This window comes from Sturnira hondurensis, unplaced genomic scaffold (assembly GCF_014824575.4).
Source record: "Sturnira hondurensis isolate 20B ecotype Veracruz unplaced genomic scaffold, ASM1482457v3 Scaffold0007865, whole genome shotgun sequence".
Taxonomy (NCBI): domain Eukaryota; kingdom Metazoa; phylum Chordata; class Mammalia; order Chiroptera; family Phyllostomidae; genus Sturnira; species Sturnira hondurensis.
This window is the reverse complement of record NW_028080496.1, coordinates 4,143,269-4,169,736: the sequence shown is the minus strand read 5'-3', so window position 1 is coordinate 4,169,736 and position 26,468 is coordinate 4,143,269. Positions and strand designations below refer to the sequence as shown.

The 26,468-nt window shown below is 57.2% G+C and overlaps 2 protein-coding genes across 2 annotated transcripts; both read right to left on the bottom strand.

Moving 5' to 3' along the window:
* Nucleotides 1–7: 7 nt before the first annotated feature.
* On the bottom strand, nucleotides 8–8,167 carry HAPLN3 (hyaluronan and proteoglycan link protein 3). Its single transcript, XM_037053830.1, is given in 8 exon segments — nucleotides 8–48; nucleotides 581–878; nucleotides 1,145–1,255; nucleotides 1,257–1,459; nucleotides 2,727–3,095; nucleotides 5,059–5,201; nucleotides 7,436–7,551; nucleotides 8,042–8,167. Coding segments are annotated over 8 exon segments (1,407 nt in total).
* Nucleotides 8,168–10,716: 2,549 nt separating this feature from the next.
* Nucleotides 10,717–25,739, bottom strand: MFGE8 (milk fat globule EGF and factor V/VIII domain containing). The gene is made up of 10 exons (XM_037053653.1): nucleotides 25,721–25,739; nucleotides 23,852–23,999; nucleotides 20,557–20,682; nucleotides 20,034–20,165; nucleotides 17,897–18,078; nucleotides 17,330–17,485; nucleotides 16,516–16,660; nucleotides 12,660–12,844; nucleotides 11,549–11,704; nucleotides 10,717–11,433 (listed from the first exon to the last, which is right to left on the bottom strand). Exons 2-10 carry the CDS (start codon nucleotides 23,922–23,924, stop codon nucleotides 11,296–11,298), a joined length of 1,293 nt encoding a protein of 430 aa, XP_036909548.1. The 5' UTR covers nucleotides 23,925–23,999; nucleotides 25,721–25,739; the 3' UTR covers nucleotides 10,717–11,295.
* Nucleotides 25,740–26,468: the final 729 nt, after the last annotated feature.

Here is a 26,468-nt window from a genome sequence, read left to right as displayed (position 1 = left end):
GGAGGGCTCACAGCACCGGGTACTGTCCAGTCCAGCCCACAGACCAAACTGGGAAAACAGAACAAAACACAGACTCTTTGAACCGAGAGCAGGGGGGAGGATGAGAGGGGCGTCTGCCCCCCTTCCCTGGGATCTCACAGGAACCTGCAGCCCCCCACCTCCTCAGACAGGCAGGGGACTGCAAGGCCCCTGATGTCCTCTCCCCCCGGGGGCTGAGGCCGAGTGAGCGCTGCAGCCACCATGCCCTGGCCCCGTGTCACTGCCCCCTCTGGACACCAGCCTCCCTGGGGGCAGGGAGAGGGGCTGGACTAGTGATGGCTGAGTCTTCCCGAGCCCACGAAGCCCACATGTGCCACAGGACAGGGGTAGGATGGTCCCTGGTTGGGGGAGCCTTGGGGCGTCCCCCTGAGCAAAGGGAGGATTTGGGATGTGTTGGACTTACAACAAATAGTAACTATTTGTTTAAACTTGAAGTTGATTTGGAAAAAAAATAAAATAAAATAAACTTTCAGCTGAGAAGTATAAAGACAATGGGAAAATTTCCCCCACCAATAGGGAAAATGAGCCACTCGATCAATACAGCCTGTGAGGCGCAGGCCCCAGCAAGCATAACAGTAGACACCGTACCTGCGGCTCTGAGGGTCTGGAAAGCCAAAGCTTTGGACGCCAGGCTCCAGCGGACCGCAGTGGGCGTGTGGGTGGACCATGGGGTAGCGGACACTGCTGTCGGCCAGCCAGCCCACGTCGCAGCAGTCCAAGCCACGGAGCTTCCAGGCGGCAAAGAGCTGGCCCACCTTGGCCATCCAGGTGCCGTCCTCCCAGCAGGCCTCCTGCGCCTCCAGGAGGGTCAGCCTCTCGGGATGCTCCAGGTAGTGCGCCTGCCCTGAGGGAAAGCAGGTGCACTGCTCTGTGATTTTTCTCTATGATGCCCAGGGCCCACCTGCCCAGACCCCAGCCACGCACAGGCAGAGATCGCTGAATGAGCAAAGGGATGATTGGCATGAACAGCAGCATCCAAGCCCTCAAATGCAGCCACACGCGCTTCCACGTCTGCAGCGCTGCAGACAGAGGGGCCCCAGGGCAGGCAGAGGGGCCCCGAAGCTCCCCACACCTACCCACTGGGTGTGCTCAGCCACCCACTCACCCTTGAGGGCAGCGCGAAGCAGAACACGTAGTAGCGGTTCAGGCGGCAGTGGCGCCGCCCGCAGCTGCGCACGCGGGGTGCCAGGCCCAGGCCGCCACAGGGCCGGCCACCCGGCCAGCTAGATAGGGTACTGCACGGGCGTCCTGCAGCCAGCGCGCGTGTGTCAGTCCAGACCCTTCTCCCAGGCCCGGAACAGCTGCTGGAAGGAGACCACTGCGGCCTCGCAGACCTGCTGGACCTCGTGGAAGTGGAGCTGGTAGCGCCCCTGGCGGGGATGGTAGGGAAATACCACACCCGGGGAGGGAGGAAAGGGGGCTTGGAGAGGGGGCCGAGCCCCAGCTGGCTAGAGGCCCCACCACGAAATACATTATATTCCTTGCCGATCTGATGAAAAATAGGTATAACCTTGACTGGTTTACAAAAAAAATAATAATAGTATTACCTACCCTTTTTGCTCCAAAGTGGTTTTTCTTATGTCTTTTTTAAAAGTTTATTATATTTTTTGCATTACCACAAAGTGACTTTTTAAAAAAATCAGGTGCCCATCCTTGTATACAAGGATTTCTGATGCCAAGAATTGGCCAATCAGATGCAACTGCATTATGCGACATGACCAATAAGATGCAACTATTATATGACCTACAGGTTTATGGTTAAAGACAAGGCATTCACACCAGAGGGCTATTGCTGTATTGGCTGTTGCCATTTTTTTTAATTTGAGAATCTAAGGAAAAGAGATCAGCTCCCCTGACTAAATTGTCAGCTACTGCATGTTTGAAAATTTCTTGCGGCACACCAGTTGAAAATCGCTGTGTGAAGGTAATGAATTAATCAGCCAACTAATGTCCCTAACTACAGAATGTGAATAAAACCTCGTTCACCGGCCGCTGCCAGAATACCAGCACTAGGGACTCAATGTGGCCCCCAAATTCCTGTGTTCAAGTCCTGATCCCCAAGGCAATCGTTGGGGGCTTTGGGGGGTGCTTAGGTCATGAAGGTGGAGCCCTTGCACCGAGATTCACGTTCTTATCAAAGACCTCAGAGAGCCCCCGGGCCCCCTCTACCACGTGAAGACACAGCCAGAAGTCTGCGACCTGGAGGGCCCCACCCAACCGGGCTGGACCCTGACCTCTCATTTCCAGGCCACAGAGCTGTGAGAAATAGGATTGTGGGACCATCAAAAAGGAGGGCCCAGCCTCAGCAGCAAGCCCCAGTCCCCACCACTCCCCATCACCTCACACCAGGCTGCCTCCTCCATCCACATGACCTGCCAACCCTGCTCTGTCTCTAATCAGCTGTACGGCCAGCTCGCACCTGCCTCTCAGAATGGGGTCAAATGCCTGCTCTGCTATTTATGAGCCAGGCATCCTTGGGTAAGTTACCTGACCTCTCTGTGTCTCAGTTTCCTCATCTGTAAAATGGAGGTGATGATAATAACAGTAGCTTCCTCACGGGGCTGTTTTGAGGAGTAAACGTGTGTCTGCCCAAAGCACAAAGGTCTGACTGCTTTCTCAGGGCCCCTCCCCTCGGCCCCTAGGTCCCAGCATCACACAGCATCACGCAGCCCCACGTGGGGTCTCACCCCACAGCTCCAGCTCCACCAGGACACTCTCATCCTCCAGCCCGTCGATGACCTCACAAGGGTAGCGCCTGTCGCCCTCCAGCTGCAGGTTCCCGATCTCCAGCGATACTTTGCGCTCCTCAATCTGCCACAGGCACACCAGGCCACGGGAGTCCCTGAAGGAGCGGCACCTCAGCCCAATGGCCACCAGCACGTCCTGCTCCGGGGCCCCGTTCTCTGACAGCTTCCACCATTCAATGTGCACGGGCCTCGGGGAGACCAGGGCTGGCTCATAGTGCTACTAGCAGGGCAGGGTCACATTGGCCCCTGGGTGGGAAAACAGGGTGTCCTCGGGGGTCTCCACTACCAGCTTCGCTCCATTGAAGAGGCCTGGGCAGGGGGAGGTGGGTGCAGATGGAGACACTCAGATGAGCTGCTGCTCATCGGTGCCCCTGCAAGGGCCACCCCACCCTCACCCCAGCTCCCACCATGCCAGGGTGTGACAGGTGGCAAGAATGGCCACAGCGCCCCACCCCTTCCCGTATCCCCACGCTTTGCACGGTGACCTTGCAGGCGCATGCATGATGCAGCCCAAATCGCCACCCCGTGAAATCAGAGCCAAGTAAGTACGTGCCTGTCGCCTTCAGGCACCAAGTTTGTGGTAATTCAGTAATTTCCTTCAACCTCATTCAAGTGGTGCTTAGACAACAAAATAAATTCCGGAGGAAAGGCGAGCGAGACCTAAAGTTATAGCTCCCCAGAATATCCAGGTCCTAACAACCCCTGAATGTTGCCTGAACTGGCAACATGAACTTTGCAGATGTGATTAAATTAAGGATCTTGGGAAAAGGAGTGTGTTGAGACTGGATTTTCCAGATGGGTCCTAACTGCAATCACAAGTACCTTTTAAAAAAATGATTTTAGAGAGATAGAGAGAGAAACATCAATTGGCTGTTCCACTTACTGATGCATTCATTGCTTGATTCTTATGTGTGCCCTGACTGGGGATCGAACCTGCAACCTTGGGGTATTGGAACGATGCTCTAACCAACTGAGCTGCCCAGCCTAGAGTACACAAGCGACTTTTTACAGGGAGGCAGAGGGAGATGTGAGTACAGAGCCAAGGATGCTGGCTGTGGAAGGGGCAAGGGTGGATTTTCCCCAAGAGCCTTCAAGGGACCCACACGTCAGCAGCAGGCTGGGCTAGGTGGCGTTCGCCTTCTCAGCCCTTCCGCACAATTCTCGGTACAGCTTCTTAAGATCTGTGTGCCCAGGGCACCTGGCCCAACCATTTGAGTCTTGGTTTGCTCATCAATGAGGTAAAATAATGCACAGCATGTGCTTCTGGGGCTGTGAGGAGAGCCAGCTTCCATCTGGCCTGGCTGCTGCCTGCGCTACACTGGTAAACATTTTTATTCTCACCCTTGCCTGTGTCACAGTTTGTGTGAAGCTTATGGGACACCGTGTGTGTAAGGAACCTTGAAGCATGCCTGGCACATAGTAGTTGCACAAAAACTGCTAACTAAAAAAAAAACACCTGCCCAGACCTGGCCGGTGCGGCTCAGTGGATTGAGTGAGGGCCTGCAAACCAAAGGGTCGCCGGTTCAATTCCCAGTCAGGGCACACGCCTGGGTTGTGGGTCAGGTCCCCAGTAGGGGACACTGGTATTTTTCTCCTTCTCTCCCTCCCTTTCCCTCTCTCTAAAAATAAATAAAATCTTTTAAAAATATTTTTAAAAATCACCTGCCCAGCCCAGGCTGGCATAGCTCAGTGGATTGAGCGTGGGCTGTGAACCAAAGTGTCACTGGTTCGATTCCCAGTCAGGACACATGGCTGGGTTGCAGGCCAAGTCCCCACTTGGGGGCACACGAGAGGCAACCACACATTGATGTTTCTCTCCTTCCCTTCCTCTCTCTCTAAATATAAATAAAAAATTTTAAAAATCACCTGCCCAAAGCTATGTAGCTAGGAAGAGGCAAAAATAAGATTCAAACTCACATCTGTCTAACCTCAAAGCCCCTTGGCACTGGGGAGAGACAAGGTGAAGTCACCTTTTAAAGCTGCGTCTTGACCAATTGGCAAGATTTGGGGGAAGTAGTAAAAGCAGAAGTGATGGCCCCTAAGTGCACTGGGGTCCTTCTCTGAGGGGCCAGCAAGCACAGAGTCACTGCACCACCTCTTCCGCTCACCTTAGAAGGGAGGCAGGTCTGCTGCAGGGGCTGAGATCGGGAAAATGCGGCTGGCTCCAAGCCCAGTCCCTTCATCCCGGCCGGAAACCTACATTTACTGTGGGAGAGAGGGTGGGTCTTGCTCACCCTTCAGAGCAAAGAGCCAGACCCAGAAGGCCACCCACCTTCGCCATAGCCTGGGTTCGGGCCTTGGGGACAGTTGGAGTAGTAGAAGCCGTTGTAGAAGGGCAGCTGGAGAGGCAAGGGAGCAAGAGCAGCAGGCCCACAGCATTGCACACGGCAGCAGCACAGTGTGTCCTGGGCAAGGCTGTTGTAGCCCAGCAAACAGGAAAGAAGAGAAAAACAAGCCAATTAGCCCTGGCTGGTGTGGCTCAGTGGATTGAGCACCAGCCTGTGAACCAAAAGGTTGCTAGTTTGTATTCCCAGTCAGGGCACATACCTGGGTTGCGGGCCAAGTCCCCAGTGACAGATACACGAGAAACAACCACACCTTGATGTCTTTCTCCCTCTCTTTCTTTCTCCCTCACTTCCCCTCTAAAAACAATAAATAAAATCTTTTTTCTTTTTCTGTTTTTTAAATTTATTTAACTATTTTTCAAAGTACAGTTTTCTGTCTATTACTCCCATCCCAACCCACCCCCCGTGCTCCCTCCCCATTTCCACCCTTCTCAGTTGTTGTCCATGAATCCTTTATATGTGTTCCTCTAAATCCCTCCCCCTTTTCCCCTGAAATTCCCTCCCCTCTCCCCTCTGGTCGCTGTCCCCCTGTTCTCTATTTCAGTGTCTTTGGTTATATTTTGCTTGCTCGCTTGTTTTGTTGTTTAGCTTCCTGTTAAAGGTGAGATCATATGGTATTTGTCCTTCAACACCTGGCTTATTTAATAAATAAAATCTTTTTAAAAAATCTGACCCTAGGGTGAAGCCATCTTCTTCTTAACACAGGGGAAAGTCTTCACAACTTCATCTGACTCCTAGTTTTTTTTATAATCCTTGCCTGAGGATATGTTTCTTGATTTTAGAGAAAGGAAAGGATGGAGGGAGAGAGACAAACATTGATGTGAGAGAAACATCGATCGGTCACCTCCCATATGCCCTGACTGGGGATCGAACCTGTGTACGTTATGACTCTCTGACCAATGGAGCCACCTAGCCAGGGCCTGACTCCTACTTTTACCAGAAAACCTTATGCTGTTGAGTTCTGTGAAGAAGCTAAATGAGGCACGCAGGCCTCCTGCCCTCAGCACATACATCATGTCCATGAACCAGAATGGCGAGAGTCTGGAGGTACTGAGAGTTGGGAGAATTTGGGAGGGGGAGATGCGGTACTGTCCGATCTCTTTCATTCCTGGGTGGTGGCTAGCAAGACTCTGCATAGGGAGGGACATCTGTCACCACAGAAAAGAAAGGCATCTCCAGGACGCTCACGTCACCATTTCCCTTAAGGAATTCATACATCGCTAAGGCCTGATGACCTTAAATTGCAAGGGGTCTTGTCGCAGTCACCCCATTACATGTGGTGCTGGGAAAAGTGGCCACTGGACCGGTGTCACTCTGTGTTATCCTGACACTGGCCCCTGTCATTCTCACCAACACCAAGCGAGGTGATTCACGGCTCAGAAACACGCCCTGGCATCCTCCAGCAGTTCCCTCAGTCCAGGAGAATTTTACTCTCCCCGCTTAAGCCACAGGTGAACAGAGGCACAGAAATGTCAAGCCACCATGCCAAGGCCACACAGCCAGGAGGCAGGAGAGGCAGGACTCTGCCGGGCACGTTGCAGCCAATGCCCCACAGCGATCTGTCACATTTACAGAATCGATGCACCTTCATGGACATCACTGCCCAGGACAGACAAGAAGACTGAGGTTCCGAAATCCTAGGTTGCTTGGCCATCTGGATTCGGTTTTGGCTCCACCCACTTACTAAGAGTCTGCCCGTGGGACAAGTCACTGAGCCTCACTTTCCTCCTCTGACAAATGGGAGTCATGGCAATAACGACCAGGAAATAAGCGTGTGAAGGTTAAGAGAGGACAGATATGCAGAGCACTTAGACTACCACCGGGTAGGGCGGGGTGGGGGGCAGCCCACGACAATAATAGTTGTATTACTATGGGGAAGGGGTTACAAAGTGAACCGTCTCGCTTTCTCTTCTCTGGTTGTCTGGGAGAGAAAGCAATTTTCTTCTTTACAGGTAAGGAAACGGAGGCCAACCCTTTACCTTTGGCAAATAGATGGAAGTGAGAGAAAACTGAGGTTTCTTGATGGACCAGCCTTTGCTTTTCCCAGCGCTACTCACCTGGGGATCCCTCCACACACTCAAATAAGCTGCGCCCCAACTTGGAAGACGCAATCCCACCAGCCTTCAAGTTCCCCGGACACCAGCAGAGGGCAGCATTGCCCTTCGGGTGTCCACCAGCTGGAGTGGTGGGGTTGGATTTGACTTCGGAGCCCCAGTTTAGACAATGCTTCCGAGCACCTTTGAAACCTGAGGCCCCCAGGAAGTGTAAACCGGAAAGCGGAGGCCGGAGGTGACTCCTACCAACCTTCTCAGCTCGCTGGGCCGTGCAGGGCCCCGAGAGGGGCCATGGGGCCTCTCCATCACTGGCCCTTGCAGCAGAGAGCAGGCGCACTCCCGGGGGTCAGCACTGGCCACCGCCGTCTGGGCCAGGTCACAGGCTGGAGACAGAGCTGAGGGAGTCCAACGCCCTGCTGTTTCCTTCCTGGCTGCTCTCGAGCCCCAAATTTCTCCCAGAACGACCCATTTTCCACCCATGCCTCTGCCCCTTCCAGCCCCTTCGGGTCTCGCTGTTCCCAAGGCAGAAACCCCAGAGGACAGGCCTGAAACGATGGGCACCCATTGCATTTGCGCTGGAAGCGCAGGTCCGCCCGCCCGCGGGGTGTCCCCTGTGTGGACGGGACTGAGCGTCCGACAGATGCTCCGGGGCAGAGCCGGCTCAGGGCGCGCTGTGCCTGAGGCTGCAGGACCCGGACGGGACAAGACCGGATGAAAGGAGACAGGTGGCCCCCAGCAAGGAGGGGGCTGGACCCGGGTGGTGGTCCCGGAGGCCCCAGGACCCGCCCTGGCTGTGCCTCCTCGCCGGGCACATGCGGGTTCCGCGCAGTCAGCCCGCGCCGGGCACGGCTCTCACTTCACTCGAGCCGGGGGCGCCCCCGCGGGTTTCTGCAGCCAAGGACCGCTCAGCCCGCTCGCCCGGCCCCTGCCCCAGGAGGCGTGCGGCCCGCGGGAGCCCCGAAGGCGGGAGGGAGGAACGCATTGTCCCCCCACGGCTCCTCGATGCCCCAAGGGCTCAGGGGGCTTGAGCTTGGGGACGCGGGCTAGCCGTATTAGAAGAAACAGGCGGATTGGGGTCCGCGAATGGCCAGAATGGAAACGGCTGCGGACGAACCCCAGCGCTCCCGCCGGGTCTGCCCCTTAAAGGAACACACGCCCCTTTCCCTACAAGGGATGGGTCCAATGGGAGGACGTGCCACAGCCTCGGGCACGCTCCCTGCTCCAGACCGGCTGGGGACCACGCCCACACTGTGGGGCTGCTGGCCGAGGTGCGAAGGGAGTGTCCAGGAGCTGAGGCCGTCACATCTTGGGGAAGGAGGTGGGGGGGGAATGGAGAATTTGAGAGGGGATTTCCATTAGGATGCTCTGGTTTGCCCCAAACAGTGGGACCTAGTGGGGAGCCCCTCTCCAGCCGTCTGCAGGTGAAAGAGGAGCCAACGTACTGTATGACTGCCTTTTCCCGCTTGAGATTGGCCATCATAAAAATGCCGGCCAGACCCTTCGGTGTCAGACACAAAGATGCTCCCTGTCGTGGGTAGGTGGAGCTTGACTCAGTGGCCCTGGGGTCAGGGGAGGCACAGGCATCTGGGCAGTCACCTCCCAGGACGACTGTCTAAACAGGGTGCTTCTTTCCTGTCCAGACCAACAGGGGTCCTGGGCGGGGCAGTTTCCTCAGCGGGAAAGCTGAAAGCAAGCCATGGGGTCACTGAGCCCAGAGGACCCTCCGAAACACAGCCACTGGGCTCCACGCACATGCGTGCATTCCGTGTGCATTGCGCATGCGCGGCCGGGAGCCAATCAGAGCAGAGCTGCCTGGACTGCGGGCTAGCCTGCACCCAGGGAGAAGCCAGGCTTGATGGGCAGAAGGGAGCCCAGGAAGAGATGACCGACCAGTGTGCACGATGGATTAGAGAGGGGGTAAGTAGAAGTACCAACTAGGACACTCTTGTAAGCATCTCTGACAAGACGACTCAAGCGTCAGAGGCCTCCAATGGGCCTGGCTTTTCCTAGCTGCTGTGCCCTCCATTCCCGAGCCATGGAGTGGGACCTATTATTTCTGAGGCCCCGAGGATTTCAGTAGATGGTCAAAGGTCACTCGGAGCCAGGATGTCCAGGTTCGGGCGTGAGGCCCCCAATCATTCCACTATATTTAAACCAGGACTGGAGAGGAGATGAGGCTTCTGAGACGGGCAGGTCAACAGGCTGACAGCCACAGGTGTAGGGAGAGGGGCGGAGAGCAGGGAAGGCCAGCTTTGTCACAGCAGTTTAATGTGCCAGCTGGGGGCAGGGCTGGCCAGTAGGTGCATTCTCAGAGCTGGCCTTGGCGACTGCAGACAGGACTTTTAAAAAGGGAATTCGTGGAGGTGATTTGTTAGTGCAGGAGGCTGCCTAGGGAGAGGAAGGAGCCAAGGACAGGAGGGGTGAGGAGGGAGGGGAACCCTATCCAAGGTCCCCATCCAAGGCAGCGAACTGAAAGGTGGCGTAGGCTATTCCAGAGTCCCTGCAGGTCTCTGTGAGTGCTGCCCACCAGCCCTGGCCAGTCGCCCAGTGAGATGGGCCGCAGAAGACCTCCAATGCATGGATAGGGGCACGCTGACAGATGGGAGTGAAGCCTGTTCCCCTTCGCAGGTGAGACTCCAGGGTTCTCTCCAGGATGCAGCCAGAACCATCCGGGGCATAGCAGCAGGGGGAAAGATGCTCCTGCCACTGTGTGCTGGTCCCCAGGGGAGGCAGAGCAGGGCTGGGGGTAGCGATGGCCCCTGGAGGGAATCCTGCAGCCAGTGGCCATCCAGACTGACTCTGAACACAGCCCATGCAGCGGCACAGACAGCTCTGAAACCAGAAAGGGGCAGGTCCAGGGACCCCAGGGCATCTGCAGACCTCACCTGGGCTTCCTATCCCATCCCTGTCCAGCCAAGGAGCCCTGGCAAGGGTGGTTCTCTGGAAGGAATCTCCTCCAGACACACTGCCCTGGCTCCAACACCACCGCACCTCCCTTTGGCAGTTGAGTGGCCAGACCTGCCATCAGGAGGTGCTGGCTGATGTACATCCGGGCGCAGCTCCCAAAGTTTGCCCCCAAAACCTGCCTGTGTCCCAAGGCCTCGAACGCCAAGGGTGTTTGCCCCTTTTCCAGCTCATCAGTGTCCCCACTATAGACACCCGTTCCCCAGGTCACCAGGCACTGGCCTGCATACCTCCCTGCCCCATAGCCACATCCTGGTGGCCGCAGCCTGGGGGAGAGCTAGAAGGGACCCCTGGGGCATTTCTCCCAGTCACCGAGCAAATATGTGGATGGCCTCCCAGAACAAGCTCGCTCAGCCAAGAGGCCCTGTGCCCACTCAGCAGAGTGCTGCCCGCCCCCACCCCCATGGGGCCCCCCAGTAGCCTCCTCCTTCCTCCAGCTGTTAAGCTGTCTGTAGTCCCGCAGCTGAGGAGAACTCAGGGCTGTGGGAGGACTGAAGATGGAGGGCGGGGGCCAGCACAAAACAAAGCCCATTTCAATGCAGCGACGATGGACCACACAGCAAGTGCTCCAGGGAGTGACATAAATATATTTTGGAAGCTGCCAGTGTGCTCAGGACACCAGTGACCACCCACGCCTCTCCACAGACCCACTCCACCCTCTTCTGTCTTTCCGGGCTGCAGCCCGAGGGTCAGAGGGGCCTGTACGGAGATGAGGTGGGAGTGTTTGGGAGCAAGACCAAGCACAGAGAGTGGCAGCGTCACACCTCAGGGCTTGGTCAGAGGGCTGTTATCTCCAGCCTGGTGCCCTAGGGCCTTCCCACAGAGCCAGGGGAGCCTGGGGTGGGGGTGGGCAGACTATGGAAGACACAGAGGTGCAGGCAGCCCACACCCTCGACCTTGCTCTTCCCTGTCAGTCCCAGACCTGCTACTCCGCTCCCTCGGTGCCTCAGAGTGAAGCAGCGTGTGAGCTGGGCACTGAGGGCGGGTGGGAGGTGAGGCGTGAGGACAGAGGGAGGGACAGGTGACTGGGGCCTCCACTAGGCACTACAATCAGGAGCAGGGGTGAGTGGAGAAGGAGGCAGCAGGCCCACAGAAGGTCATGGGGGGCAAGAAGGGGCAGCTGCCCCAGCCGCCTGAGCAGACCCACTAACAGCCCAGCAGCTCCACTCGCAGGGTGATGCGGTTGTGCCAGGACACTGGCAGGATGCGCACAAAGCGAGCCAGGAAGGGCGTCTCAAACACGTTCTTCTTGTGGGAGTTGTTGTCGAGGTTGCCTGGGAAGACCTGGGGGCAGAGAGGGCATCAGGAGGACCCCCCAGCCGGCCCACCCACCCAGATCCCAGGCCCGACGTGCAGGGCACCCCCACCGTGTGGTGCACAGTGGGCAGCAGACACTTGCCTTGCTGTCTTCAGCCCCCTCATCCCTATACTCGGTCCAGGTCAGGCCATCATCACTGTGGGCCACCTTGTAGGATGCCACATACTGGATGTGGCCAAAGTCTCGGGCCCCCTGTGTGATGATGCCGGTCACTTGTTTCTCGGATCCCAAGTCGATCTACAGGAAAATAAATGCAAAACCCTGCATTTTCTTTGCCTGGACCCTTCCCAGTGCAGTGGAAAAAGGCAGACACCTGGAGACGAGACCATAGTTTGGGAAAAGCTACTTCACTTGGCAGAGGCTCAGTTTCCTCATCTATAAAATGGGCATAAATACCACCGACTCTGTGGGACCAGACACAGTGAGGCAATTCACAGCCTGGGCCCTCTCCCTGCCCCCTAGGTCCCCTGAAGGGCCATCTATGGCCTGACTTTGGTCCCTAGGAGTCCAAAAGGCAAGCAGCTCCTCACGGAAGCCAGCTCCACAGGCTAATATCATGTTCCTTGGGGTCCCAGAGACAGACACTCTGGCCCAGGTCCCTGACCACCCTGGGCAGCTGGCCACCTGCCCCTGCATGGCAATCCTCAAGGCCCAGGAGGCAAACTCAACTCACTGCCAAGCAGCAGGTGAGCCCCAAGCCAATCCTCACCCTGCCAGGACTCAGCTTCCTCACCTGTAACACAAGCGGAGGCTCTGGGGTTCTGAGATTTGCTTGTGTTTCCCAATTCCAGCCGAAGGCTGACCCCTGGGGCATTCTCAGACACCGAGTGGGTGAGCACGTGCTCTGTCCTCAGGCAAGGAAGACCCAAGGTGCCTGTCCCAGGTGTCCCTCCTCCACCTGGCCCTGCTGTCCGTGGGCCCAGCCTTGTCACCCTGTGCCAGCCAGTGGAGGTGGCTCTCCCCCTACACATACTCACTCACACACACTCACCCTTCCTCCATCTGGGGGGGGGGGGCCTGGGCCAAAGCAGCACTCAGCATCCCCCTCCCCCTCATAATTACAGAATCCAGAGGAAGGTGGGGCACTTGGCAGGAAGAAAGGGAAAAAACAAGGCTTTTCAGAAATTCCCTCCTGGGCTGAGGTCAAAGGTCAGGCAGCCCCACCCATTCCCAACCAAGGGGCCTGGCCCACCTGCAGCCACTCGGAGGCAGAGTTTCTCTCAGCAGTCCAGGCGTTGAACTTGCCCTGCTTGTCCAGCCGTGCATAGAACGGATACCAGCTGAAGGAGCTTAGGCCCCAGGTCTTGTAGGTGCTGGAGGCCGTGATCTGCCCGTCGGAGATGGTGTGATCCTTCAGGCCCAGGGGTTCGGAGCATCCTGCCAACAGAGGGCCTGTCACTCAGATCTGGGGTCCACAGCCTCCCAGCATCGAGAGCACAAGGCGACGCAGGAGAAAGAGTTGTATGGATCCGACCAGCCCCTGGTATCCTCTCAGACGACAGCCAGAAGCCCTTGCATTTTAGAGCCAAACCATCCTATTTCCTCACTGCCTGCCCCACCCATTGCTCCCCTCAGCCAGTTGCTCTCAGCTCCCAACCCCACCACCTGACATGTCTCCTTGGCAGCAGGGCAGGCCCTGATCCACCACTTCCTACCCCTCTTCAAGGCCTGACTTGTGAGACACCTCCAAGAAGCCTGCCCTGGCTACCTCCCTTGGGCAGGACTTGTCCCTCCTCTGGACAGATGGCATGTCCTTGATCGCTCCTACAGTACTGGTGACTCCTGGGGTTATCGTCCAGCACGTGAAGAACAACCTTCTCATTGACTCAGTGCTTACTCCAGTCATTCATCTACCACCCAGGAACCTCAATGAAGAGACTGGCACCCCCATTTCACAGATGTGAAAACTGAGGCTGAGAGACAAACACTGTGCCAGGTCACACACACACACCCCTCCCCTGACATCATGCCACACTGTGACATCACCTTCACTATCCACACACTCACCTGGGGCTGTGAAGGCCTGCCTAGGGGAGGCCCATTGGGGAGCAGGACTCCAACAGGTGGAAGTCAGAGACGGAAGGACTCCCCCTATTCGCTTTACTCTGGTCTTCACCATGCTGCTGTCTGTCTGTGGCTTTTCTTTTCTTTCTTTCCTTCCTTTTTTTTCTTTTTAATATATTTTATTGATTATGCCATTACAGTTGTCCCATTCCCCCCCTTCATTCCCTTCCACCCTGCACACCCCTCCCCCACCATTCCCCCCCTTTAGTTTATGTGTCACAAGTTCTTTAGATTCTATATTTCCCATGCTATTCTTGCCCTCCCCCCTGTCTATTTTCTATCTACTGTCAATGCTACTTATTCTCTGTACCTTCTCCCCCCCTTCTTCTCCTCCCACTCCCCTGTTGCTAACCCTCCATGTTATCTCCATTTCTATGGTTCTGCTCCTAATCTAGCTGTCCTCTTAGTTTGCTTTTGTTTTAGGTGTGGTTGTTAACAACTGAGTTTGCTGTCCTTTCACTGTTCTTATTTTTTATCTTCTTTTTCTTAGATAAGTCCCTTTAACATTTCATATAATAGGGGCTTGGTGATGAACTCCTTGAACTTGACTTTATCTGAGAAGCACTTTATCTGCCCTTCCATTCTAAATGAAAGCTTTCCTGGATAGAGCAATCTTGGATGTAGGTCTTTGGATTTCATGACTTGGAATACTTCTTTCCAGCCCCTTCTTGCCTGTAAGGTCTCCTTTGAGAAATCCGCTGACAGTCTGATGGGCACTCCTTTGTAGGTGACTGTCCCCTTATCTCTTGCTGCTTCTAGGATTCTCTCCTTCATTTTAGTCTTGGCTAATGTAATGATGATGTGCCTTGGTGTGTTCCTTCTTGAGTCCAACTTCTTTGGGACTCTCTGAGCTTCCTGGATTTCCTGGTGGGGGAAGTTCTCCTTTATTATTTGTTCAAATAAGTTTTCCACTCGTGGCTGTTCCTCTTCCCCTTCTGGTACCCCTATAATTCGGATGTTGGAGCGCTTAAATATGTCCTGGAGGTTCCTAAGCCTCTCCTCAATTTTTTGAATTCTTGTTTCTTCATTCTTTTCTGTTTGGTCATTTTTTTCTTTCTTCTGGTCCACTTCCATTGATTTGAGTCCCAGTTTCCTTTCCATCACTATTGGTTTCCTGTGCAATTCCCTTCATTTCAATTAGTTTAGCCTTCATTTGTTCCTCTAATTTGTGACTAAAATCAACCAGTTCTGTGAGCATCCTGATCACCAGTGTTTTGAACTGTGAATCTGATAGGTTGGCTATCTCTTGGTTGCTTAGAAGTATTGACTCTGGGGCTTTGAGCTGTTCTTAAGCCATGTTTTGGTCTGTTCGTGCCTGTTACGTACGAGGGGAGGAGCCCTAGGTGTTCACCAGGGCGGGGCAACCCAGTTGCTGGGTTGTGACACTGTATGTGGGGGCGGGCTCAGAGAGGGGCAATGGCGCTTATTCCGTGCTCTTTTGGATATTGTTCCCCTCTGCTGCTTCCCAAAAGCAAACCGGGCCCCCCTGGTGCCAGCTCCCGGGTGTGTGGGCCTGTGCACCCTCCAGGACCCTGTGGGTCTAACAAACTCTCTGTGAGCCTGGGAGCCTCTCCCGGCACCTCAACCCCCAAAGTTTTTCCAGTTGGTGCTTTTAGGGTTTAATTCCCATCACTGGAGCCCTAACCCATGCTGTCTGTCTCACTACTCCCTCCTTCGCCTGGTTTATCTGAGTGTGAATGTGTGACCGCAGTCAGCCGGCCACCTTGCACCCGCACTGGGTCCGCCCATTGCCACCCCATACCTGGGATCTGCCATTGGCGGCTTGCACACCTGGGTCGGTCCGGTCTGGCCACTTTTTCCTGCCGGGACCCCGCTCCGCCAACCGCTGACTCCACCCCTTACCAGTCTTGATGAATGGTTCGTTGTTGTCAGACTTCCGTACAGTTCAATTTATGTGTTTTGGTTGCATTTTTGTTACTAAAACTTTGTTGTCTTTAAACTTGGTTGTGCAAGGAGGCACCGTGTTTCCACCCATTCCTCCATCTTGGCCAGAAGTCCCTTCTTTTTTCTTTTTTTTAACTTATTCCCTTCACCTTTTTCACCCAGAAAGCAATTCCTTAACTTTCCACTTATATGATTAGGCTCAAAAGGCAGTGGCCCTTGGAGCTTATAGTGTAAAAAATGAAAAAGACTCAACCCAGCCAGGCACACAGAACTCAGCTCTGAGTGCTACTGAGTGGCATGGGAAGTGGGAGACCGGAAAGAAGGGCCTCAGAGGGCAAAGGGGGCACAAAGGGTGGGTCTTGGTAAGATGAGAAAGGCAGAGTGCGATCCTGGCTCTGCAGTCTGCCCTCCAGTTCCGCCAATGGCCAGCAGGTGGCACTGTGGCTGCAAAAAGAGGGAGCTGCTTCCTAGATCTCAGCCTGCACCCTGACTTCTCCCCAACCCCAGTAAGTTTTTCCTGGCTCAGAGGAAAACTGTCCCTTTCTGGTCCCCCATTCCTCTTTCTGGGGCTGTCTCCAGACACAGAAGCAGGAAGCGCTAGCTCCAGCCCTATGACCCTAGAAGCTCCATAGTTCTCTTACATGCAGGCAACAGGAGGTGGAGAGAGAAGCAAAGAACCAGATGGGTGGGTGTTTGAAGCCCTGGGATCTATACCAAGTTTTAATACCTACAAGCTGTGTGCCCTTGATACATAATTTATCTGGGCCCCACCTCCCTCATTCATTCACCACGTATTTACCCAGGCTCTGGGAATAAAAGTCAGACCAGCTCCCTGCTCTCCTGGAGCTGACATCTGCCAGACAGAATGAATCCTACATGGTCCAGGAGCTTGAGGAGCCCATGAGAATAAGTGAAAAAACACTCTGACAACGGAAGTGGTGTCTCTTTTGCTCTCTATGCACCAGAATGCCGTGGGTCAGCAGAGAGAGCGCCTGGGCAGGGCTGGGGGTCCCTCTGGGGTCCCTGTGCGGGGAGCCCTGGGCCCTGGGCCCGGCTGGACCACAGCCCCCTTCACTCACCATTCAACTCACAGCCAAGGAGCTCAAAGCGCAGGGTGCAGCTCCGGTGGCAGGTCAAGGGCACCAGCCTCACGTACTGCACCTCCAGGGGGATGTCGAACATGTTGGTCTTCAGGCCGTTGTTGTCCACGTTACCTGCAAATATCTAGGAGGAAGAGGCGGGTTGGGGAAATGGTCAGTGTGGGCAGGCCCCCTTCTCCTCCTCTGGCCTGAGGGGTGGGGGAGGGGGCTGAGCAGAATCATCAGGGGGCTCGGCCCTCCCCCTGCCCCCACCCGCCACCCACAGTCCTCAACAACCCAGGCTCCCCTGGCCACACCTTCCTGGGTCATAACCCCCTGCCCTGCACACGGGGCCACTTGCAGATCACAGGGTGCCTCTGTGCAAATTAGGAAAAGGCACTCTTTTCTTGAGGCACTTGTTTGTGACAATTTTCCCACAACAGATGACGCCTACACTGGGAATGGTGCTTGCCTGCTCGCCACGTCCTGGCACTGGGTGCGAGCTGTGCTGCCCCGCGCGGGAGCCCTACAGGCTCAGCCCCCACCCCAGCCCCACCACCCCCTCTGGCCACCCTCAACGGGCCTCTGAAGCTTTCTGAGTCTCACGATCCACATCTATAAAGTGGGGTCATTACTTGTAACCACAACGCATGGAAAAACCTGGGCTTCCCAGTTCTGGGGACCAGGCTGAACCTGAAGACCTGGCTCACGGCCAACCACCCAGGGTACCCTCGCCCCACTGGGGGCCCTCCAACAATGCTGGAGCCCCGGGCGTGCTGACCACAGCCCCTCCTTAGAGCCCACATGGCCTCACCTTGTCTCCAACGCCCTTGTCTGCCTTGACGAACTCGAACTTTCTCCCGCTGAGGCTGTATGCCACCTTGAAAGTCTTCACGTACTCAGCACTGCCCGCGCGGCTGGCGCCCTGCGTCACCACGCCCGTCACCCGTATCTTCCGCATCAGGTTCACCTGGACCCAGGATGGGCAGGCAGGACACTTAAAGCTCCCACCCAGAGGAGGAGTAAAGCAGGCAGGACAAGGGACGGAAGCTTTCTCAACCCGCGCCTGCAGAGCTGTGGACCCAGGGCTTGGGGAAGCACACGAGGACCAACAAGGCCGCCGCTCCCCACCCTGAGGCCTCACCCAGAACAGACAGGCCCTGCACAGCCTGGATCTGCTCCCCCTCACCCTGCCCACCCATTCCAAGTGCCCCCAGGCTACCCTCCACTAACACACTTCATCTGAGAGAAACTGCTGCCTTGCCACAGGGCGGGGGCCCTCATTATGACCCCTTCCATGGTGGCCCCCAAATGCAGGCACACTCATGGCCCCTCCTCCCCTCCCACCAGGCCACCCACGCTGGGGCCGTCCCTTGCTCACCTGGATCCAGGGCTTCTTATCGTAGTTGCCGGCCGTCCAGGCATTGACGATGCCCGACCTGTGCAGGCGGGCAAGCTCCGGCGCCCAGCGCTGCAAACCCATGAAGCCGAAGAGCATGGACGAGGCAGAGATCTGCCAGTCGGCGATGGCCCCGGTCTCCATGCCCAGAGGCCTGCTGCAGACTGTGGGGAGGGAGATGGCAGTCGGCTGGCCACCCAAGCAGGTGGCACCCAGAGGACAAGAGATGAAGACGGTGGGGCCTCCACCCAGGGCCTCGAGCAGAGAGCACAAAGGGACACGATGGCCCCAGAGGAGACACTAGGGGGAGGTGGTGAGGGAGAGGGTGGCAGGCAGAGTCACGGGGGCAGGACCCAGGCCCGTCCGTGTGATGTGGCCGTGACGGCAGCCTCCCACCTGGAGGGCCGCCTCACCCAGCCCCGCCCTGGCTGCCCAGGATGGTTCTGGGCGAAGGGGCACCTCGGTAAGGCCATACCTGGCCTTACTGCCAGATAGGCAAATCTGTGTGGAGCTTCCCAGAATCCCATATGGCAGGAGTTTTCTGGGTGGGGCACGAAGGCCATTCTGTTTTCTCTCAGACCCTCTACCCTATCCACCTGCTGGTCCTGACCCAGCCCCTGAGAAGCTGCCCCTGACCAAGTCCCTGGCTGCCTTCACCATCACCGCAGTGATGTGGTTGGAGGTAGGGGGGTGGGGTGGGGGCCATTCTCCCGGCTCCCAGGCAGAGAACCCAGGGGCAGATCGCCCTGCTGCCCCTGCCGGGGCTCATGCAGGGACAGTGAGGTGTGAAGTGGAGCTGGTTGCCAGAGCCCAGAGAGCCGGCCAGTGGCTGAGTGGAGATCTGAACCGGGTCCAGCCTGTCCTCACGCCCCACGCATCCACACCCGAGGGCCCAAGCATGCATTCTCTAGGCCCGTGGGACCCTTGTGGGCTCCCAGGAAATGCAGCACATACCACGATGGGGCTGCAAAGGTCTCTCTGAAAGGCTGTTCTGCCACTGTGGTTACCTTCTGCCTCCACCACAGGTGCCACCAACCAGGAGGCTAGGTGGGTACTTCCACCTTGGGCACACCCATGGTTACCCAGGCTCCCAGCACAGTAATTAGAGGGCCCACTTAGCTGTCGGCCTCGGTGAGTCCCCTGCCATACCCCCCCACACATCCCTCCACCCAGGGTGTCCACATACTGGCCTCAGCCCAGGGCTCAAGGCACATGCCCATGGGGGGAAGGGCTTCACTTCACCTGCCCTCCCGCAGGGCCCCAGCTCCCAGCCAGCTGGCCCAGGTCTCCCTCCTCCTCCTGGAGATCTGCAGTGTCCCCGAATCTGCCTGAGGAGAACCGCATGTCCCCTCTGCCCGAGACACTCAGTGAGAGGCCCAAAGGCCTGCAGAAGTCAGAACCAGCCCTGGGCCTGGCTGTGGGCTTTTCGGGAGAGCCCTGGTCTGGTGGGGGGGATTCTAGCTCAGCCAGGAGAGAGGACACTGAGAGCCATGACTGCAGTTAGCATCAGCTGGGCACCGTCCCAGGGCCATTATGAGGCTGTGGCTGGGAGGCTGGGGGGGGGCGGGGGGCAGGTGACTGAGCAGGCCAGGCCAGTCAGCCCCTCTGCACAAGCCCGGCCCCCGACAGCTCACTGGGAGGGGATGGCCTGTCAGCCCAGGCCTCTCTCCCTGCTCGCCAACCTCTGCCAGGGCTGCAGGTCATAAACAGGCCAGGAGCCGTCGCACCCTAGGCTGCAAGCCTCATATACTGACCTCCTGGGCCCCAAAAGGTTAACAACATGTTTGTTTGACCCTCTTGGTAGAAAAATCCCAAGACTTGACCCTCATGCTATTTGTCTGGTTCACGGGGACTGCAGGGGCCACCATCACACCCTCAGGGACACCAAGCCCGGCCTGTAGCCCCAGGAGAGAGGGCCAGGCAAAAAGAAGCCAAGGGGCAACCCTGAAACCCCAGCCACTCCATGGCCTCCCTGAGGCTCTGTCCCGCCTCCATCTCTCCACAGGCCCTGACACAGGGAATAATAACGCAGGGAACAAGGTCAGACATGGCCCGGCTGCCAGGACTGTGGCTCGGGGCTGTGCACCCGCCCCCCCGAGCATGCACCCCAGATGCTCACAGGTCTCGCAGTGGATGCCTGTGTAGCCTCGGGAGCACTTGCAGATGTACTCTGTGAAGACATCCCCGCGCTGTGACTCGTTGGTCACCTGGCATTCGGCATCGTTGTGGCAGGGGTTTGGGAAACAGGGACCTGGGGAGGGGGAGGGGGCAAGTGAGATGTGCAGGCAGTCAGGAAGGAGCTGGGGACAGAGGCAGACAGCAGCATGGACCTAGCGCAAAAGGACCCCCTGCCCAAACTCAGCCCACTGCCCATCTCCCTCCACCATCCCCCTCCCTCCCTGACTCTGTCCGATGGAGCCTGGGCCAGCCTGGTGCCAAGGCTGGTCGTGTGTAGGTGGATCAGCCCAAGCATAGAGGCACCCAGCTTTTCAAGTGGTTTGGGAGCTTTCAGGCCAATGCTGGCCAATGACAGACAGGTGCTGGGGACACTGTCCCCTTCAGGACAGACCAGTAGCTCCACCCAGCAGCCTGGGCTGTGACCAGACTAGAGGCGGGTGGCAGGCGCGGCCCAGGGTGGGTACCTGTGTCGGTCTCATTGCAGATGAGGCCAGTGAAGCCCTCGGGGCAAAGGCAGTAGAAGGGGAGGTCATCCTGGCCCAACAAGCAGGTCCCACCGTTCAGGCACTCAGTGGATTCACAGAAGTCACCTGCAGTGGCAGCGGTGGCTCAGGAACAATTCGTTCATGCAATAAATATGGGGGGGGTGACAATGACCAAATACGGACAAGCCGGACCCCCAAGACAGAGAAATCAGGCATAGTCCAGGCCTCAAGAAGCCACAGAAAGAGGTGGACAAGTCAATGGGAACAACAGGCGCTGTGAGCTCTGACACAAGCCCGAGTGAGGGGCTGCTGGAAGTGTGGTTTCTGCCGAGGAAACTGCGGTTTTGCTGAGGGGACAGGCGTGCTGGTCTAAGAGACAGAGTGGGAGCGTGCCAAGCTGGGGAAAGAGGAAAGAACATTCTAAAGAAAAGCAAAAAAAAAAAAAAAAGAAGAAACCCTGGCTGGTGTAGCTCAGTGGATTGAGCACGGGCCTACGAACCAGAGGATCGCGGTTCGATTCCCAGTCAGGGCACATGCCTGGGTTGCAGGCGGGTTCCCTGCAGGCCAACTCCCAGCAGGGGACGCACAAAAGGCAACCATACACTGATGTTTCCCTCCCTCTCCTTCCCCTCTAAAGATAAATAAATAAATAAAATCAAAAAAAGAAAAGCAGAAGCACAGAGGGCATGGTATGCTGGGAGAACAGTAAGACGTAGCTGAACAGGGTGGCTGGGGCCAGACTTGGGGACAGTAAGAATGACAGGTTTAGACTTTTCTACCTGCCGACCAGGGGCTCACAACCTTCTCTCATCCTCCCCCCAGCCCCAGCCCCAGCCCCACGGACCAGTGTGGAAAAACTAATCAGACATTCTCATGCCTGAGTCCTGAGGGAATGTGGGACCTAGTTCCATACCAGAGAAGGAAACTGTCATCTGTGGAGATGGAACCCGCTCGCCTGGGCTGGGGAGGTGTTTTGTGGTGACACAAAGACCCCTCTGGCTGCTGGGGGGGAAATGTGACAGGACGGGGAAGGCGGGAGGCCCGGACAGCTTCAGGAAGGCCGTCCCAGGTCTCGGGTGAGAGAGGAAGCCAGGAGGAGAGAGGAGGATGGGCGGATTGGAGGAACGCTGGGCAAGGACCTCGGAGGTGGAAGGAGGGCTGGAGGACATCACAGCTTCTGGCTGGGGGCCTCCTGGGGGACCGATGCCCAGAGCCCCTTGGCTCTGGTGACCGGGGTGAACCAGGCACAGGGGGGTCTTCTGACTTCAGCACCCCTCAGGGCTGCCCCAGACCCCACAACCATCTGGGGCGAGACATGAGAAATAACTTTCCTTCCCCGCAGTTTCGCCATGCCGGGCTGGAGGCCCGCCCCCTCCCGCCTCGAGACCCCAACGCCCCAGAGAGCTGGGTCTGGGCTCCGGGGAAGGGAGTACCGTTACTGAGCAATGGAGCCCTCAGAACTCCGCCTCAGCACAGGCCCTGGGAGCTTAGGCGGCTCCCAAAGAGCTATTAGTCACTGGCTTTAAATAGCAGATTAATCCCCTCCCCTGACCTGGCNGACTTCAGCACCCCTCAGGGCTGCCCCAGACCCCACAACCATCTGGGGCGAGACATGAGAAATAACTTTCCTTCCCCGCAGTTTCGCCATGCCGGGCTGGAGGCCCGCCCCCTCCCGCCTCGAGACCCCAACGCCCCAGAGAGCTGGGTATGGGCTCCGGGGAAGGGAGTACCGTTACTGAGCAATGGAGCCCTCAGAACTCCGCCTCAGCACAGGCCCTGGGAGCTTAGGCAGCTCCCAAAGAGCTATTAGTCACTGGCTTTAAATAGCAGATTAATCCCCTCCCCTGACCTGGCTGACGGTGGCTCAGGCCACAGAGTTTGGGGACTGACCAGCGTCCCAGGCTCCTATCCCAACAAGGTCTGAAGGCAGCTCCTCCTCCTCCCCAAAGCGCCCCATCCCAAGCTGGTCCAGGGCAGAGTGGTCCAGTGGGGGAAAGGGAAAGGAGCCCCCTACCTGGCCGGCCTAAGGCTGACTCACCTGTGCACAGCAGCAGCCTGGGTGCTCCCCCTTCCCAGGAAAAGCCTGCTCACTCCCTTACTAAACCACATTTGGGATCTCAGGGTCCTACCCTCTTGGCAGATTTCACCAGGGACATTTTATCCAGGCTCGGGCTGCAGGGACTGAGAGGAATGGAAAGGGACAAGACCCAGCCGCCTCCCAGGGTTTCCAGGACAGCCACCAGCTCCCCAAGTGCGGGGGAGTTTGGAGTGCCCTTAGGGGCTTCCGCTCCAGGCCGGGGTCACGCTGTCTCAGGCGGCAGGGCCAGGCCTCCGCTGGGCTCCACCCCCTCCCTTGCTTCAGTCAATCCTGTTTCCATGAGAAAATGATGGAGGGGTGCCTGGGGAGTCTTTACCACCCTACCGCTCCTTTTCCCAGCCCTGGAGGGGCACTGCATGGCCCCACGGTGAAAGGGATGAGACATCCCCCAGACCCCGCCTGCTGCTGGAGGCCCAGCGGCGGTGGGAGGCCTCCTGGGCCGGGGAGGAGGCTCGGGGAAGACACTGCACAGCAGGCCAAGGCCGCGGAAGGAGTCAGGAGCCGAAGCTGGCCGCAGGGGGAGGCAACCCGCTTCCAAGCCTTTCCCCAGGCTCAGTACACCCCTCCAGGGCCCCACCTAGTGCCTTCCACCCCACCCGCTGCCCAGCCCTCCCTCTTCTTGGCCACTGGACACAGCGCGGGCGGAACCAGACCTGCGACCAGGGCTGGGGAGGGACGTGCTGGAGAAAGTTGGCTGAAGACCTATCAGTCAAGAGCCGTAGAAACTTACAGTGGGGAAGGCGCACGTGAGTCGGTCACAGTCCAGTGGCCTCATTTTACAGGTGGGAAAAGAGAGGTCCTACACAGAGGACTCCTTTGTGATGTGTAAGCCACCTCCTTGGGGATGCCTGGGCTGTCACCCAGTGTCGCGACCCCCACACACACACACACACACACAACGCTCTAGCCTCTCTTGCCGCTCTAGCCTCTCTTGCCGGCCAAACTTTCCACCTCCGGGGGCGGCAGAGACAGCGGGAGAGACCGCAGGAGAGAAGGAGCACAGCCCGCCCGCCGGGCCGGGGCGCAGCCCGGGTAGTCGCCCCTCTGCCCTGCGGACCCGTCGGGCAGTGACTTTCCGCCCAAGTTTGTCAACAGTGGAGGTGGAGGCAGGGCGCTGCACCGAACTTCCCAGCGGAGAGGAGGGGCGAGAGCGCGGAGGGCGGCGCGATCACTCACCAGAGCCAGCGAAGAGGCCGGAGGCGCAGAGCAGCGTGCCGCAGAGCGCCGCCAGCAGGCGGGGGCCCGGCATGCTGGGGGTCAGGCTGCTGGAAGAGGCGCGGGTCTGGGATCAGCGGTGCAGACAGCGGGGCTCTCACTCCTGCTCCTGGACAAGAATAAATCGGGCAGCGTTGCACCTCCCACTGGCTCGCGTGCTCCGCCCAGGCTGCCTGTGGGAGGCGGACTCGGGGCGGGGCCGCACGCCCGGAGTGAACGGGGACTCAGGGGTCCGCACCTCCCACCTCCCGCTGGGCCATGCCCCGCATTGCGAATGGGGCTGAGAACCAAGCCCCCAGTCCTAAGTAGGCTAGTCAGGGAAGGGCTCAGATGGAGTTGTTTGGGTTTTAGTTGTTATTTTTTCTTTATTTTAGACTTAAATAGCTAAACCTTATCATAACAATGAAATTCACAAGTACAATGAGCAAGAAATACCACCAGGGTTCACTTATCAGACTTCCAAGCCGCGAAGTCAGAGCGCGTCACCAGAGCTAGGCTGCTGGCGAACAGGCCCCAGCACGCTCTGTGGGAGGGAGTGTGAATTAGCTCCACTTCTCCCAGGAGCTGCTTGGTCATACCTGTCAAAGTGACAAGGCCTGAGACCATGAGACCTGACGATTCCACTCACAGGAATTCACTCCACAGAAACCCACGTGTGAAAAATGACACATGTGCAGAGAGGGCACAGCACATCATGGCTGTGACAGGGAAGTGAAAAGTGAAGACATATGTCAGAGGGGGGACCCGACAAGGCCTGCAGGTAGAAGAATCCGGGGCAACACCCAAGTCCAGGCCTGAGCAACTTAGCGGATGGTGGTGACTGACTGAGATAAACGGCCTCTTACGACATCTGTCCCACCCAGCGGGTGAGCTCCTGATCTCCAGAACCGGGCACCAGGCCCGGCACAAAGGAAGCTCATACCCCTAAAGCATGTGTGGAATGAATGACACGACTGTCCCCCCTGGGCAGGAACGAGGGTGCGGAGGGGATGGCAGAGCAAGCAACTGCACACAGGAGAAGGAGGCGGCCCTGTGACTGCGGCTACATAGGTAATGGGGGGGAAGCCATGGGTGGGGGTGGCCAGGAAGGGCCCCCTGAGACTGGAGGGCTTTCAGAAAAGGCCCGGGGTCAGGAGGACTCTGTACAAGAGGACCAGGGAGGAAAGGTGACCTCGAAGCTCAGTACTACCTCAAAGATGCTGGCTCACGATCACTGCTCAAGGCCATCCACAGAAAGAGGAGGGGAGAGGCCGCCTGGGCCAGCGTTTCCTCCTCCTCCGCCTCCGCCTCCTAGCATCCGTGAGCACAGGCATCCCATGAGCTCCCAGAACGGCACAGCGGCCCCACACCCACACCCTCCCCTCGCACACCCTCTCTCGCAAAGCCACCTCCATCAGCAGCACACAGTGTGTGATCTGGGAGCAGAAGTCCCTGCCCTGGAACCCAACAGCCTGCTTTTGTTTACAAGCCAAAGGCCAGGGGCCAGGGGCTAGTGCTGGGGAATAAATACGCTTTTAAGTTTCAAAAGGCAGAAGTGTTTTCTCGCGGAAACCAAAAAGGTGGGCCAGATTCTGAGGTTCCTTTATGTGGTTTGGGGCTTCAATTAACTACTGTCCTGCCTGATTTCTCTGGCAGCTCCCCCCACCCTGACTAATTTTCCCTTCTCTGATGCCCGCAGCCAGACACTCAGAGCCAGCCAACGGTCTCCTATTCATGGCAGAGCGGTCTCCTGACACACCTTCTCCCCAGTTTGCCTCTCCTGCACGCTAGGTGCCGCACTGGGAGGTGTGGAGCTGGTGCCCGGACTCAAGACCCAGCTTCGCATCTTACCTGCCTGGACAGCCTCTGCCAAGCTGCTAGTCAGGCACCTTTACTTTCTCCACACAGAGCCTGTCTCCTTTCTCCCTTCCCAAGAGGCTAATGACATCGAGCTGCTTCACTGGCCCCAAACGGCTCTAGAAGCCTGCATCTGCTGTGGAAAAAAACACACGCCAACACCTGCGCTGGGTGTTTGGTTTGCAGAATAGAAAGGAAGTGAAAGAAGTGCCTTAGAAAGATCTATTTTTACAGGGCTCGGCTCAAAGCCTTTCTAATTGGGCCAGCTGGACATCTGGACAACCCATCTCAAGCCTGAGTCCAGAGCAAGGGTGTTTCCAGAAGAACATCAAGCCCTTTTTTGGAAATTGAATACAGGAAGGCCTGGGGCAAGAGCCCCAGGCTGCCCAGGGTTGAGAGGGGCCAGCAGTATACAGGTCCAGGAGCCGGTCTCTGGCTAACCCCACCGTCCCCACCACCGCCAGCAGCAACCTCTCCAAATCCTACCCCCCCCTCCCATTACCCAAGCTGGAAGTGAGGCAGGTGAGGAAGAAGCTAAGAAAATTCCTTGGCAAGTCAAAAGGGGGAAACTGAGGCAGACAGAGGCAGAAACTGGACTCGCAGTTTGCAGCCAGAAGACCCTAACCAAAGACAGGAGCAAAGGGTTTACCCATTTCCAGACCGTGCCAGGGCCGGCTGGCCTCGGTCCCGGTCCCTCGTTGGTGACGTTCTTTAAAGGCGGAATTGACCAGAGCATGACCCG

Excerpts from the sequence above, each read along its gene's own strand:
- MFGE8 (XM_037053653.1), bottom strand. The coding sequence starts at position 23,924 with ATGCCGGGCCCCCGCCTGCTGGCGGCGCTCTGCGGCACGCTGCTCTGC. Across the intron at positions 20,166-20,556 it reads CTGCAATGAGACCGACACAG|GTCCCTGTTTCCCAAACCCC; the intron begins GTACCCACCCTG and ends CCCCCTCCCCAG. Across the intron at positions 18,079-20,033 it reads AGGCATCCACTGCGAGACCT|TCTGCAGCAGGCCTCTGGGC; the intron begins GTGAGCATCTGG and ends CCCTCCCCACAG.